Here is a 14452-nt window from a genome sequence, read left to right as displayed (position 1 = left end):
AACGAACCAAAGTATTTTCCTTGTCCATGGACCCCATCACGATAGAATTCGTGCATCAGAACGCTTGAATATTTTTTCTGGTCAACTTTTATTGCACAAGGTCATTCATCGTCATTTTCCAAAAAATTTGCACTGTCTCAAGGCCAAAATTGCACGAAGGAGCGTTCAATGCTTTTGTGATGTACTAGAGAGTCTTAAATATTTTCTTGTCTTAGTGGTGGATAGATAATCTCAATGGTTTAGCTGTTATATGCCAAAATATCAAGAAAGAAAACGTGGATAAAAAACTTCAAGTAAAAATTTGAACATTTGCCAGTAAAATGTACAAAATAGTCTCTAAAAATGGTTGACTTCCGTATCGTCAATTGCAATGTGTTGTTTAAACTTCGTCAAAATATTTCAGTTGCATCCTTATACATTGTTCCTCGAAAATGCTACTAAATGTATCAGAAATAAAAATGATACAGGTTTGCTTTTTACCTGTGTTGAAAATGTGTATTTTTTGACGTTTAGAAACACGTAGCTTCGCAGTTGTTAAATACAACGACGTTAAGAACATAATACTTCGCATATTTTCAGTCATTTGTAAAGTAAAAGCCAATGAACATTGATGTGATGAACTCGTGACCCTACAAAAGGAAAACTACATTTGCTATTTGTTGATGGTTACCAGTTTTTATTGTAACCCTAGCTAATAAAATGCTATCAGTATATTCATAATTTATTACAGCGACCAGAAGGGAAAGAAACAAATTGCTTTTAACAAACATTTTACTGTCTTCTTTTTAATCTTCCCTCTTGGTCGTTATATGTATATTAGCCAAAAGTTTGTTGTGTATATATAAAAAATCAATAAACTCTCCTCTCTGTCGCACTTGCTTTCTATTTAATTTTGTTGTTTACTGTAAGTGTTGCTACTAGTTGTTGTGGAATCTTTAATAGTATATCAGTTATTTTGAGGTTTTGACCACTCGGCACTAAGAATCAAATGATCATAACCATGACCATTAAGAATTTGAATGGCAGCAGCAGCATCTTTACGTTGGCGGAAATGGACATAAGCGAAACCTTTGCAGAGGCCGGTGTTTTTATCACGAGCCAAATACATTTTAGTGTGTTGGCCAATACGTTTGATAAGTTCTTCTAAATCTTGTTCGGTCATGGATTCAGACAAATTGGAGATACGAATGGCAGCTGTATCATCACGACCACGAATACCGCCCATACCACCCTTTTGACTGTCCTTGAGGAATGGAGGTACATATTTGCCGGGTTTGGGTGCTTCCGTGGCAGCAGCAGCTGCAGCCGAGGCTTTCTTTTCCATTAGATTTGTGTCCATAGATGTACCCTTGTATGGGCAATTGACGGACCAATGCTCGCCATTACAAATACGACACTTGGCAATATTTTTAGTAAGATCCAACAAGTTGTCATTGGCCTTTTCTTCTTCCTTGGTGTTGAGAATTTGCATGAAGATCTCTTCAGCCACCATAGTCGTTTGAGAGTTGGGACCGGGCTTGTCGTTCTTTGATTCGCCAAATTTCGCCCATGTACGTCTCTTGGCCACTGTTTTGGGTACGACTTCCTTGGTGATTTTATATGTGCGTACTACCTTGGTTTTCTTGTCATCTTTGTTGTATTTATACTCTGTGACGTATTTGAAGCCATTCTCTATCACTTCGGTAGGTGGTGGCAGACCGCCGTAATCTAGCTCAACCTCATCAGCCCAAGAAGATTTAATGTCAGGTGCAGGCATCTAAATATACATTTTTTGCACAAAAATAAACACATTAACTGAAGTTCTAACAAATTGCACAACAATTTAACAACCAACCTTGTTGTTTTTAATTAAATTTACACACAAAAATCACCAAATTTCTACGCCACGAGTTAAGCAAATCGTATGGATTGCAAAAAAGAAAATGTCAACGTTGCTCTTCTTCTTTTTTTCGAAAAGATATCAATGAAAAGTGCACGCTCTCGCAGCTGTGAACTTTGGTATATATCAAGCAGTTACAAAACGTAGACTGTGCGTAATGGTAAAGTAATACCCCGGTTACACTTAACCGGATTAACCCAACTGTCAATTCAATTTAAAATAATGTTTCTGAACGTTTATGTATGTATGTATGTATGTATGTATCTTTATTTTTTCATAAACGTTACAACAGTATTTCTTACGCTAAAGAATATAATTAGTTTCTGAAAAAATAAGATGGTTTACAGCATGATTCTTATGAATCGTCCGCTGGAAGTTTGAGTTTTATATTTCAATAGTAATTAAATTCATTTATTAAGAATGTTCTGTAATTCAAAACTTCTCTCAAATAATTGTACAGACGCAACCAGGCAATATCTTCACCACCGTTCAATTGAAAAATATCCTCTAAGTCATTTAGCTGTGCTTTTTGAAAATATCGTATTCTTAAGTTATTAAAAATAGGACAACGACCAAAAAAGTGTGTGATTGTTTCAATTTCTCGCAGGTTACATAATGAACAAATTTGTAGGCTGTTTGTTCGATAGGTGGAGCCATTTAGACATAGTAAATCACCTCTTGCGCGCATGATGAGAGATATCTCTCATCAAAATAATGTATAAACATAAAAACCAAACTTGTTCTTTTATTTTATTAATAAGAGTCATTTGGTCTGTTCCAGAACTTCAAGAATCTACTAATTTTTACTATTTTTTCCTATAACATAAAGGAAAAAATGTTATCGTAGTACAAAATAGTTGCTTCTTGCAGGTTCTGGAACAGAGCAATTATTATATGTGTTCTTTTACTATCTGATGGATTTAAAAACGCAAAATAAACCAATTTGGAGGCATTAAAAATATAATTTTTATAGTTTATTATAGTTTTTTATTACCTTCATACTTGAAATTTGATTTCTTGTGTTGCAAATATGTTGTTAAAAGTGCGATTAAATTAATTAAACATCAAAATTTGGAATACATGTTTATAATACGATTATGTACCGGTATGTTAATTCCATTTTGTGTACATTAAATATGTGTTCAAAGTATAATGCTTTGTTTACATTTACGAAATCCACTCGATTTCAACTGTCAATTCCATAGCTCAAACGTCAAATGAAATCTCATCTGGATTTCATTTGACGTTTAGCCTATGGATTTGACAGTTGAAATCGAGTGGATTTCGTAAATGTAAACCAAGCATAAACGTGACAAAAACGTCAAATGTTAACAAGCTTGTTATTTACATTTATCGAGAAATAATTAAAAATATTTGTGATTGTTTGAAGGGTTTTTTCATGGATTTAACAACCAAAACATTTATGCAAAATCGTACCTGTTTCCGCAAACAGTACGCTTCTTACAATATTGCGGAAAAAATGCAACCCTTCAAGTACGAAAATGGTGATGCATCCATCTTTTGATGCGGCGTCTGGATGGGCATGTAAAAAGCACGTAAAGCATAAAACTGTGAGTTAGCATTACTGTTCTTTTCTTTTTACTACCCAGCAAAAAAGTTTGGAAGTAGTGCAATGCAGAGTATGATTTCAAAATCAATTGCGGTATCAGCAAATGCAGAGCAGAGGAAGTAAACTCAGTTATGATCAAATTAAATGGAAAATTTGTATAATTTGTGTTAATAGGCCTGTTCGATAGCTTCACAAGTAAAAAGTATTTGCAAGTTCTTGCAACTACTTGCTAGTACTTCTCATTTCTCCATTATTGAACAAGTTAGTTATCGAACAGCATTTTGTAAAAGTTTGTACAAATTTGTACAAACTTTTGAGTTATCGTACAGACCTATTGTAATAAAGTTAATATGTGTAAATGTAATAAAATTAATATTCTTGTTTTACACGAATAAGCAATGTATTTTATTTATTTTGGGATATTTGCAATGGCTTGCATTTTATAGCATCTTTAGACTGCATTTAAATTCAATCCAAAACACTACATCAAAGGCTGTGATTTGGATCGAAAATGGAGTCCATCCTGTGTGCCGTGGAAGCAAAATGGAGTGCATCCTAGCTGCGCGCTCCCTTGTAAAATACATAGGTGAATTCATAGGAAAAGATGTACTCCAGCGGCAATTGTTCTAGTGATTTAACTGCATCCGCGGATGCAAACTTTTTGCTGGGTACAGTTGGGCAATCTAGTTCCCGAAGCGGATCGATATTTCTAGTTCCTTTTCTCAAAAGGAACTAGTTCTTTAAAGTAGTTCCATAGTTCTAAAAGTTCCGAGATCTGTATAGTTCAACGAATCTTTCTCTTTCATCGTTCTTTTCGTTCCAAATAGTTCCGAGACTGAAATAGTTCAACGAATCTTTCTCTTTCATCGTTCTTTTCGTTCCAAATAGTTCCGAGACCGAAATAGTTCAACGAATCTTTCTCTTTCGTCGCTCTTTATTTTTTTTTCGTTGCAAATAGTTCCGGTACCGAAATGTTTTCATTGCTTGGTGGATGAATTGACATAAAAATAAATTAATTGCAGCGAACAAACAGCAACAACGAAAGATGGACGTAGGCGTTAAATTGAAGGAGCGAGAAAAACGAAAGGAACTAAAGGAACTATATAAACGCAAGAGCTGGATATAGTTCCAATAGTTCCTTGTCCGGAATATTTCCTTGGAACTAGTTCGTTTCGCAACTACACAACTCTACTTTTCACGTATGTGCTAACTATTTACAGTGAGTGAGCGGCATTAAATATCAAAAGAAATTCTTCGTCATTTCATTCGTTGTTCTGCCCTGTTGCCGAAAAAAAGTAAGCGGGATCTTGAATAAATTGTTTCTGTATTTTTATTAGTGTATTGGCGCACAAAATGGCGAATTATAAAACAGACTTCCAAATAAACAATGAAAACCAGAGTAAGTAAATTAATTAATTTTAGAGCAAGCAATAACTCCCTAACATTTTCCAGACACATTCCTTGCCTCCAAAAATGCTATGGACAATGTTCGCAAGCATACAATTAAGAAGCAAGCATTTGGCGAGTTGAAAAATGTCATACACAATCAATTACAGCCAAAATCATTGAAATTTGACGAAGTACGTCTTAACAAACCTCAAAAATGCACTGAACTACGGCCAATAATTCAAAAGCACCAACAACCAATCAAAGTAGCCGCCAAACCAATAAACAAAACAAAAACAGCAAAACAATGCCATGAAGCTGATCTGGAATTGTTGAACTATTTTGATTTTGCTCCCAGCTGTTGTGCTGAACCCTACAAAGGTAAGTACTTTGCTATTTAAATTCTCAAAACCTGTATGTATTAGAAATATTTTTTATTCTAGGTGATCGTCAAATTTGGTACGAAAACATTTTTGACGATTCCATGATTGATAGTCTCATAAAAGGAGCATATGACGCCACCGAAGACGAGGAGGAGGGAACTCATGATGAAAATTTAGAATTAAAGGACTTCGTTTCAGATGATTCCGGCTGTGAGGACCTTCTTGATTTCGATACCTCCAAATGCTTCAATTTCCTAGATAAGGATTTAAATTTTGAACAAATGATACCACCACCTTCGTTGATGGATCTACCACCCTCAGTGATTGGTGAATTGCCCGACTTTGAGGATTTCTAAAACTTTTGAGATTCTCTATATTTAACTTTTTTATTTATTTTTTATTGTTTATCTGTAGTTTGTCATCATCTTAGTTTTCAAGCATTTCGTACTTTATATCTTCATTTTTAAAATACATTTAAAATTATTAGTAATTGTTGTTTGGAATGGCGGGAAAGAAATCGCAATTGCATGTTTTTGTTGGGAAAACAATGCCCTGGAAGACAATTCTTCTACATAGCGATCATGAATACTCACGTAGGGAGCTTCTCACGAGTGAGTTGCAGCTCACTTCTCACGTCTCGACCTATCACAAATGACAAGGGAGGAGCGAAAAAAGTGAAGAGGGTTTCACAAGTTTGAAAATTGAAAATAGTGCCGCATTTTGTGAACCCTTGAAAATATAATTTGCGTTGCCATATCGTTATTTTATTTACAAATAATTTTGCAATAACTAATTTCGTAATTTTTTTTATAAAATATTAATTTATTTAATATTAAATTAATATTTCTAAAACGAAAAATAATTTTTATCAACAATCCACTTTAAAAATACTTGGTAATTGATAAAAATATTAAATGTTTGATATGTGGCAACATCTGTAACAGCTGTTTTTGTTTTGTTTTGACAGATACATACATATGTACGTAAAAATTGTTTATTTACGCCCGAAGAATTTCCGCAATTTGCAAAAAAGTGAACAAAAACCGTTTAAAGGTCATTAAATGGCAAAAAGAAATGAAAATGTTTAATATTGCATTTTGAATGATGTGCGAAACGACAAACGCTGAGGAATACAAAGAAAACCAAGCAAAATTTTGTGGAAGTCGTTCCATGCGATGCCAATATCTCAGTGGATCTTTTGTATTAGTTCAAATTAAGTTGTGAAAGATCCCATTTTCAGCATTTGGAAGGAATTTCAAGAATTGTAAATAAATACAATACGTGAAACATCCGATCTCTTCTCCAGCAATAGGACCAATCATATGAATGCTAAGTACAATTCGTGAAATTCGGATCCTATTCAACATTTGAACCAATTTCATGGATTTTAAATACAATTTCTCAATTTTCAAGAAGGTTAACCCTGCAAAAGGCTATATAATATAAACATGCTCTTTTCTATAAATTTAATCCTTCCTATTGTGGCTTGTTCGTGGAATATGCCATGCCAAGGTGGTTGTTAAGATACCATTCCACTGGGTTATTGAAGATGCCATCCAAAATGATTTGGATCTTTTAGGGGTCACAGTCTTGTAAAAAGAATGGGCGAAGGTGGTAAAAAGGTGACATATAACTTGCACTCATGCTTGAATAGAATCTTTGGCATCGAATATTTTGCTGGGAACCTTAGCGAAGTACCTACAAAAAAATTTTTAGAAAGTGTTGCTCCTGATAGGATCCTCTTCCATTCCTGTTTTCATCATATGATTCTGAACCGCTTCCCATATCTGAAAAATTTTGGCCAACTTCAACTTCACCTCCAAATTACGCCAAACTCGATTGAGGTCTTCCTTGCTTCATTGATACACGGATAAACGTGTATAGTTGCCAAAAGAATTTCTAATTTTTTTTTTATTTGTTACCTTTAACGTAAAACACTAATAAATACAATTGATAATCATTGCAAAAGATTCGTTTCTTGTCGATTTTTTCTATAAAAAATGTCCATAGTTACATTTTTTTGTTCAACTCACCTTGATTTCTGTGGTGAGAGAAAATTGCCTCACATTCTCACTTTTTTGACATTTATGATAGCTACTTTTCTCACGAACGTGAGTTTTGTTCTCCCTTATGCTGTTTATAATAAGGGAGGAGGCGAGAGTGAGAAAACTCACGGTGAGATGATGTTCATGATTGGGCTGCTAGGGTTTGACGGAGAGGTTAAAGATAATTTCTTCCAAAAAATTAACATGGTTTGTTGCTTTACTTTTTAAATGGTAAAACCGGCAAAATTGTAATCTGCTCCCGTATGAAGGAACGTTATTCGGGTAAAAAGTGCTAAAACTTGAATTCTTGCACGTAAAGGAACAGAGTTACAATTTCCCCCTGAAAAATTGCGTAAAACAATCTAAAATGAATTTAAAATATGTTTTAACGGCCACTTTATTGTTGGAAGAGTGAACGGACTTAAAAAAGGCCATAGAAAAACAAATTACGCATATCTGCGTTGGACACAAAATTAGAACATAAATGTTTCTGCAATCCCACGGCAGCGGGTTCTAACGTACCGGATTGACCCGAAACCATAGTGTTGCGGCCAGCGGCTGTCAACCCAGCATTAAACCTATGCTTCTTCGTAGGTTTCTTGCTGCTACAACACAACATAGAGTCAACCAAAAAAGTCTACATACACCCTATAAGTCTACATACACCCTATAAATCTCGGGCATTTTTATAAAAATCCAAGTACATAGTTCTATCTCATATCCCTAATAAACAATAGGGATGTCTTTTTACTTACTAAATGTTACTGAAACATTTTTCAGCAACTTTTCCTTTACACAACTGTCAAAATCTGCAACATTAGTAATAATTATTTCTAATTATCACATAAAAAGACACAGCTAATATTACATACAACAAAAATATATTCGATAATACGAATAACGGTAAATTCTATAAAAATTAATAGGGAAAAAGTGTACATACACCCAATGAAATATTAAGACTTACTTACTTAGCTGGCCTTTTACAGAACATTTGTTCCATAAGCCGAACTAAGAAAAAATCTCCAATCCTCTCTGTTTGCTGCTGTATTTTCCTAATCTGGGATATGTAGCTTTGTGATATCTCGTTTCACTTGTTCGCTCCAACGAAGCTTTGGCCTTCCAGATCTGCGAGAACCTCCATGCGGCCCGTATTTATACGCCTTTTTAGCGGGTTCATCATCACTCATTCTTATAACATGGCCTAGCCATCGCAATCGTTGTATCTCGATTCGTTCAACTATATTGATGTCATTGTATAGTTGATACAGCTCGATGTTCATACGACGCCGATATTCGCCGTCAACACAGATTGGCCCGTAGATCTTTCGAAGAATTTTTCTCTCAAACACACAAAGCACTGCCTTATCTGCTTGAGCAAGTACCCATGCTTCGGAACCATACATTAGCACGGGTAGTATCAGTGTTTTGTACAGTGTTATTTTTGTTTGACGAGAGGTGGCATTATTCCTAAACTGCTTACTCAGCCCAAAGTAGCATCTGTTAGCCAACACTATTCTTCTTCGTATTTCACAACTGATGTTATTTGTTGTGTTTATGGCGGTGCCGAGGTAGACGAAGTCCTTTACTACCTCAAAATTATAGGTACCAACATTCACAGATGGTGCGGTGTTTATGGACATATTACGCGTCGATACCATCAACTTGGTTTTTACGCCGTTTACTGCCAGACCAACTTTAACAGATTCTCTTTCGACTTTTGCAAAGGTGTCAGTTACTTCCTTTACCGATCGACCCATGATGTCAATGTCGTCGGCATAAGCCAGTAACATGTGGCTGTTCGTGTATATCGTTCCATTTCTTTTGACCTTCGCGTCTCGTATGACCTTTTCCAGCAGGATGTTGAATAGATCACACGACAGGCCGTCTCCTTGTCTGAAACCTCTTTTGGTAGTAAACTCTTCGGAGAGGTTCTTTCCAATTTTAACTGAGGATCTCGTCTCAGTTAATGTCATTCTACAAAGTCGAATGAGCTTTGCAGGAATACCAAAATCAGACATGGCTTGGAACACCTTTGAACGTATAGGGCTGTCGAATGCTGCTTTATAATCGACGAAAAGATGGAAGGTGTCGATCTGCATTTCTTGGGTCTTTTCCAGGATTTGTCTCAAGGTAAATATCTGGTCAATGGTGGATTTGCCAGGTCTAAAGCCGCACTGATAGGGTCCAATAATTTCATTGACCATAGGCTTTAGTCTCTCACACAATATGCCAGATACTATCTTATATGCAATAGGGAGCAGACGTATGCCCCTATAATTGGAGCACACAGTCTTATCACCCTTCTTGTGGACTGGACATAGGATGCTCACGTTCCAATCGTCGGGTACGCGTTCTTCCTGCCAGATGGTGCTAACTAGCTGATGCATACACCTTATCAGCGTGTCGCCTACGGTTTTGAACAGCTCGGCTGGTAGGCCATCTGCTCCTGCCGCCTTATTATTCTTCAGCCGGTTTATTGCTGTCTTTACCTCATCTTGGCTGGGCGGTATACATTCAATACCATCATCTGGGATTGGATCTGTGGTATCTTCGCCGTCTTCACTGCTATCGGATACCAACAGTTTGGAAAAATGTTCTTTCCATATCCTGAGCACACTATCTGTATCAGTTACCAAATTACCTTGTTGATCTCTACAGGACGATATTCCTGTACCAAAGCCATCAGTTTGATGCTTCACTCTTTGGTAGAATTTTCGGACTTCGTTCTGTCTCCTGTACATCTCCATTTGTTCACACTCCCTCTTTTCCATTTCTCTCTTTTTCCTGCGGAAAAGACGTTTCTCCTCTCTCCTTTTCTCCCGATACCTCTCTCGTGCGCTACGCGTTGCTACTGATTGTAAAGTAGCCCTATATGCCGCATTTTTTCTTCGGTAGCAGCACGGCACTCCTGGTCATACCACGGATTCTTTGGTGGAGGTCTCTGGTATCCAAGTACTGATTTTGCGGCTGTTTGCATGGAGTGGGCAATATTTTGCCATTGTGCTGATATGTTATCGGGACGAGAAGCGCTATCATTAAGCAATTGGGTCAGTTGAGTGGAATATGCTGTGGCTATCTGTTGTGTTTGCAGCTTGGCGATGTCCAACTTTCGTGTTGTGTCTGTCCGTGCTTTATTTGCAACGTTTAGACGGGTACGTACCTTTGCTGCAACGAGGTAATGGTCCGAATCTATGTTTGCTCCTCGGAACGATCGTACATCCAACACGCTCGATGAATGTCTTCCATCTATCACAACGTGATCAATTTGATTTATTGTTCTTTGGTCTGGAGACAGCCAAGTGCCCTTATGAATATCGAGATGCTTAAATCTGGTACTGCTAACTACCATGTTTTTTGCCGCTGCGAAGTCTATCAGCCTCATTCCACTGTCTGATGTTTCACTATGTAGACTGAATTTCCCAACTGTTTGTCCAAAGATATTCTCCTTTCCAATTTTGGCATTAAAATCGCCTAGAACAATTTTAATGTCATGGGCAGGACAACGGTCATATGTTTCTTCTAAGCTCTCGTAGAATATATCTTTGGTCTGTTCGTCCTTGTCTTCGGTTGGGGCATGAGCGCAGATAAAGCTGATGTTGAAGAATTTTGCTTTAAATCGAATTGTAGCAAGTCTTTCGTTCACTGGGGTGAAGCTGGAGACCAGATGTTTTAACCTCCGACCAACTACAAAACCGCAACCAAACTCATGCTTTGTGTCATGGCAGCTATAATACAGTGCGTCACCTTTAGGTGTTGTTGTGACATCTTTCCCAGTCCATCATATTTCCTGTATGGCAGTAATATCGGCTTTGTACTTTCCAAGTACGTCTGCCAATGCGAAGACTGCACCTTCTCTATAAAGAGTGCGAACATTCCAGGTGCAGATTCGCAGATCATGGTCCTTAAAACGTTTGCGGGGTTCGTCAACTTTAGAGGGGTTTGTTTTTCTTTTCTTTCGTTTTTTCATAGTAGGCTGTTTTTTTCTAGGGGAGGGTTACTAACCCGACGCCCAAACCCAAGTTTTTAACGTTCTTATGGGTGAACGCGCGGCACATGTTAGCTCACTACCTTTAACGGGTGTTAAAGGCAGTTCCCCAGGTGACACCACGGGGAGGTCAGTATCCACTTGAGATGAGAGAGGGACCAAGATAAATCCTGGGCTTTGCCATGTTAAAACCGGTCAGGACCGTTCCTTGGTATCTTCCATCCCCTACGTCACCCATGAAATATTAAGATTTCCGTCAAATTTATGGAATAAGCAATACAAATTTTACATTTTATTGTTTTATCGAATGTCTCTGGTTGTCTATGACATATTTTAGACAAAATAGGAACATATTTGTGGATTAATTGCCGTTATTTAATGTCAGACTTCGCGTATAGCTCGTTAAGGCGGACCCTTGCAGATTTCTTTGAGATTTTCAGTCTAGTAGTTTATGAAACCCCAGAAAATACAGTGGGACTAATAATTTTTATGAAGTTTTTCTTGTGGATAATATATGCTCCTGAGCTTCGCTAAATATACGAATTCCTGAGTTTTCTCATAAATTTTATAGTTTTCACAACATTCCAAGGAGCAAATTACATGCAGAAGCCTTCGAATTACCTTGTAATAAGGTCTGGTACAATCCTCGAGCATCCATTGAATCATCAATGTAAAAGTATCCGACATTTATAGCGCTTCAAGTGAACCTAACGATCATAATACGAGAGCATACTAGTTAACAGTGTAAATTTCATACATATTTCATGCATTCTTTGGTGGTGCTTTTATTTTGATGCTTTGGTAACTTTAGGAGCGGGTTTGTAGAATAATGTTGTACATTTCTGATTGAGTTAAGGTCCAAAAATTTAGTAGAAGGTAATTCCAAAGTTCTTGCTTCTCAGGAATTCGCATATTTAGCGAAGCTCAGGAGCATATATTATCCATAAGAACAACTTCAAAGCGCTCTAGGATCTCAAAATAATTAGTCCCACTGTATTTCCTCCAAGAAATCGAAAAACAGTTTTTGAAAACAACAAATAACCCTCGATTAACCCTCTTTGTATGTGTGTGCATGACAAGTGTGTAGCCGACACTTCAGTCAAAAATATTAAAAAAATGCATTTTACTTTTCCGAAAAATGTGTACGCGTAACTACGGACTTACTTTCATCCACACACAAAACCGAAAAGCTGCGAAATTTCTATTTATTTCAATGAATTTTAGGTTGCGGATTTTTGTTCCTATAATATCGATAGGCAAAACTATCTATCGATATTTAATTTTTAAACAGTAATCGATTTTATCGATAGTGTATCGATTTTTTGCCAGCTCTATTATGTGTACTAGATCTGGCAAAAAAAATCGATTGCACTATCGATAATATCGATTATTTTTTAAAAATTCAATATCAATATATAGTTTTTTCTATCTAAAGCTCTGTTCCTTTACGTGCAAGAATCTTCAAGTTTTACCACTTTTTACTCGAAAAGCGTTCCTTTACTTCAGACACCATACAATTCATATGAGTGCAGGTTACAACTTATACTACTTTTGCCGGTTTTACCACTTTCAAAAGTAAAGGAACAGACCATATATTATCGAATTAAAAACACCTAACCTAAAATCTATTGAAATAAATATATGCTCTGTCCCAGAACCTGCAAAAATCTACTATTTTTTACTACGATGACATTTTTTTCTTTATGTTTCGGAAAAAAATTTAAAAATTAGAAGATTCTCGCAGTTCTGGAACAGGCCGATAAATTACTTGGCTTTTCGGTTTTGTGGATGTGAGAAATAAAATCCGTAGTCACGCGTACAAACTTCTCGGAAAAGTAAATTGTATTTTGTGTATTTTTATTAAATAAAAGTAATTTTTTTCTCCTTTATTTTTCTGTGAAGTCGTTGTGCAAAATGTCAACAAAAGAATAGACATTTCCCCCATTTTTAGCTCTGTTCCTTTACGTTCAAGCATCTTCAAGTTTTACCACTTTTTACTCGAAAAGCGTTCCATTACTTGATGTAAGCATACAATCATGGTAGAACAAGAAAAGGTAGCAGCAATACCCAGCTGACTGAACTGGGTTGTAGTGTTAGTGTCAAATTTCATATGACATTTTATACATTTATTTCTATTTCGATGTACATTAGGGACATATATTTTTTGAGAAAAAAAATATATCATTCGGAAAAAACCATTTCCCAGAAAGACTTCTTCATATCAATGATATGTAACCTCCTCCAAGTTCGAACGATAAGCCGCGCAGTAAATCACCGCTTGTAGAGGCGATACAACGTTTGTTAATATGTGAGGTATTTTGTTAAAATTTAAAAAAATAAAGCCCTAATAAACATGTGCTTCTTTGATTTCTAAAACAAAACATTGAAACAGCTTCTCCTTTTTCTATGAATTTCCAGCGACCCCAAACTTTTCTGCAAGAATTCTACTTTCTGCGAGAATTTATGCATTTACCCCCAGTTTTTGTAAAAATTTTTATTCTTCTCACACGAATTGTCAAATTTTGTAGATCGATTTACTCGCTTTAGCGCAAATGTAGAGCGCTGATTTTTAAATGAGGAATCCTTAATGATATATGGAACGGGTATACGAAAAATTAGATGTGTATGTCATCTGGGGGCTGAGCTATGAATGCCTAAATTATTACGAATATAGACGAACGAACAAAAATAAGTTACAAAAACTGGGGGTTAGTGGAATGATGTGGAACCATAAAAATTGAAAATGTAACGAATTTTCATTCATGTTTTCCAAAATATTCAATCAAATGTGAAAAATTATTAGTTTTTTAAATTCCAATAATTTATAGACATTTCCTTGTTTTGTTTGCATTTACGTTGACACTAAGGTTTACAAACAAAAACAAATTCCTTTGTGGTTGTTGTTCGAGTTGTATTTGTTGTAGTATTAACTTTACCTTGTATTTGTTCTACCATGGCATACAATAGAGCAGTTTACAACTTTTGCCGGTTTTACCATTTTCAGAAGTATCCAAGTATTAATTTTGATAACAAATTGATAATATCGATAGCTATCAATTTTTTGGAATGAAATATCGATAATATCTAATGTTGGGAATATCGATAGTTTGCCAGCTCTAGTGAGGGTACATCGTAGCGCCAATCCAAAGTAGTTTTCAACATAAGTTTTATATTAATTTAATATACGCAATATTTTGTAAA

The 14452-nt window shown here is 36.0% G+C and overlaps 2 protein-coding genes across 2 annotated transcripts; one reads left to right on the top strand and one right to left on the bottom strand.

Annotated features, from left to right (window-relative positions):
- Window positions 1-655: 655 nt before the first annotated feature.
- On the bottom strand, window positions 656-1975 carry eIF3g1 (eukaryotic translation initiation factor 3 subunit g1). The gene is made up of 2 exons (XM_073979420.1): window positions 1835-1975; window positions 656-1756 (listed from the first exon to the last, which is right to left on the bottom strand). The coding sequence occupies exon 2, from the start codon at window positions 1754-1756 to the stop codon at window positions 947-949; it is 810 nt and encodes a 269-aa protein (XP_073835521.1). The 5' UTR covers window positions 1835-1975; the 3' UTR covers window positions 656-946.
- Window positions 1976-4677: 2702 nt separating this feature from the next.
- LOC141397732 (uncharacterized) lies at window positions 4678-5704 on the top strand. Its single transcript, XM_073974383.1, has 3 exons — window positions 4678-4848; window positions 4902-5216; window positions 5279-5704. The coding sequence occupies exons 1-3, from the start codon at window positions 4803-4805 to the stop codon at window positions 5572-5574; spliced, it is 657 nt and encodes a 218-aa protein (XP_073830484.1). The 5' UTR covers window positions 4678-4802; the 3' UTR covers window positions 5575-5704.
- The last annotated feature ends 8748 nt before the right edge of the window (window positions 5705-14452 follow it).

Source organism: Musca autumnalis, unplaced genomic scaffold, assembly GCF_047663935.1.
Source record: "Musca autumnalis isolate F117 unplaced genomic scaffold, ASM4766393v1 scaffold_3, whole genome shotgun sequence".
In the NCBI taxonomy this organism is placed as follows: domain Eukaryota; kingdom Metazoa; phylum Arthropoda; class Insecta; order Diptera; family Muscidae; genus Musca; species Musca autumnalis.
The sequence above is the reverse complement of the archived record's forward strand: the minus strand, read 5'-3'. Positions and strand labels throughout refer to the sequence as shown.

Excerpts from the sequence above, each read along its gene's own strand:
- eIF3g1 (XM_073979420.1), bottom strand. The coding sequence starts at position 1,756 with ATGCCTGCACCTGACATTAAATCTTCTTGGGCTGATGAGGTTGAGCTA.
- LOC141397732 (XM_073974383.1), top strand. The coding sequence starts at position 4,803 with ATGGCGAATTATAAAACAGACTTCCAAATAAACAATGAAAACCAGA. Across the intron at positions 4,849-4,901 it reads AATAAACAATGAAAACCAGA|ACACATTCCTTGCCTCCAAA; the intron begins GTAAGTAAATTA and ends AACATTTTCCAG. Across the intron at positions 5,217-5,278 it reads TTGTGCTGAACCCTACAAAG|GTGATCGTCAAATTTGGTAC; the intron begins GTAAGTACTTTG and ends TTTTTATTCTAG.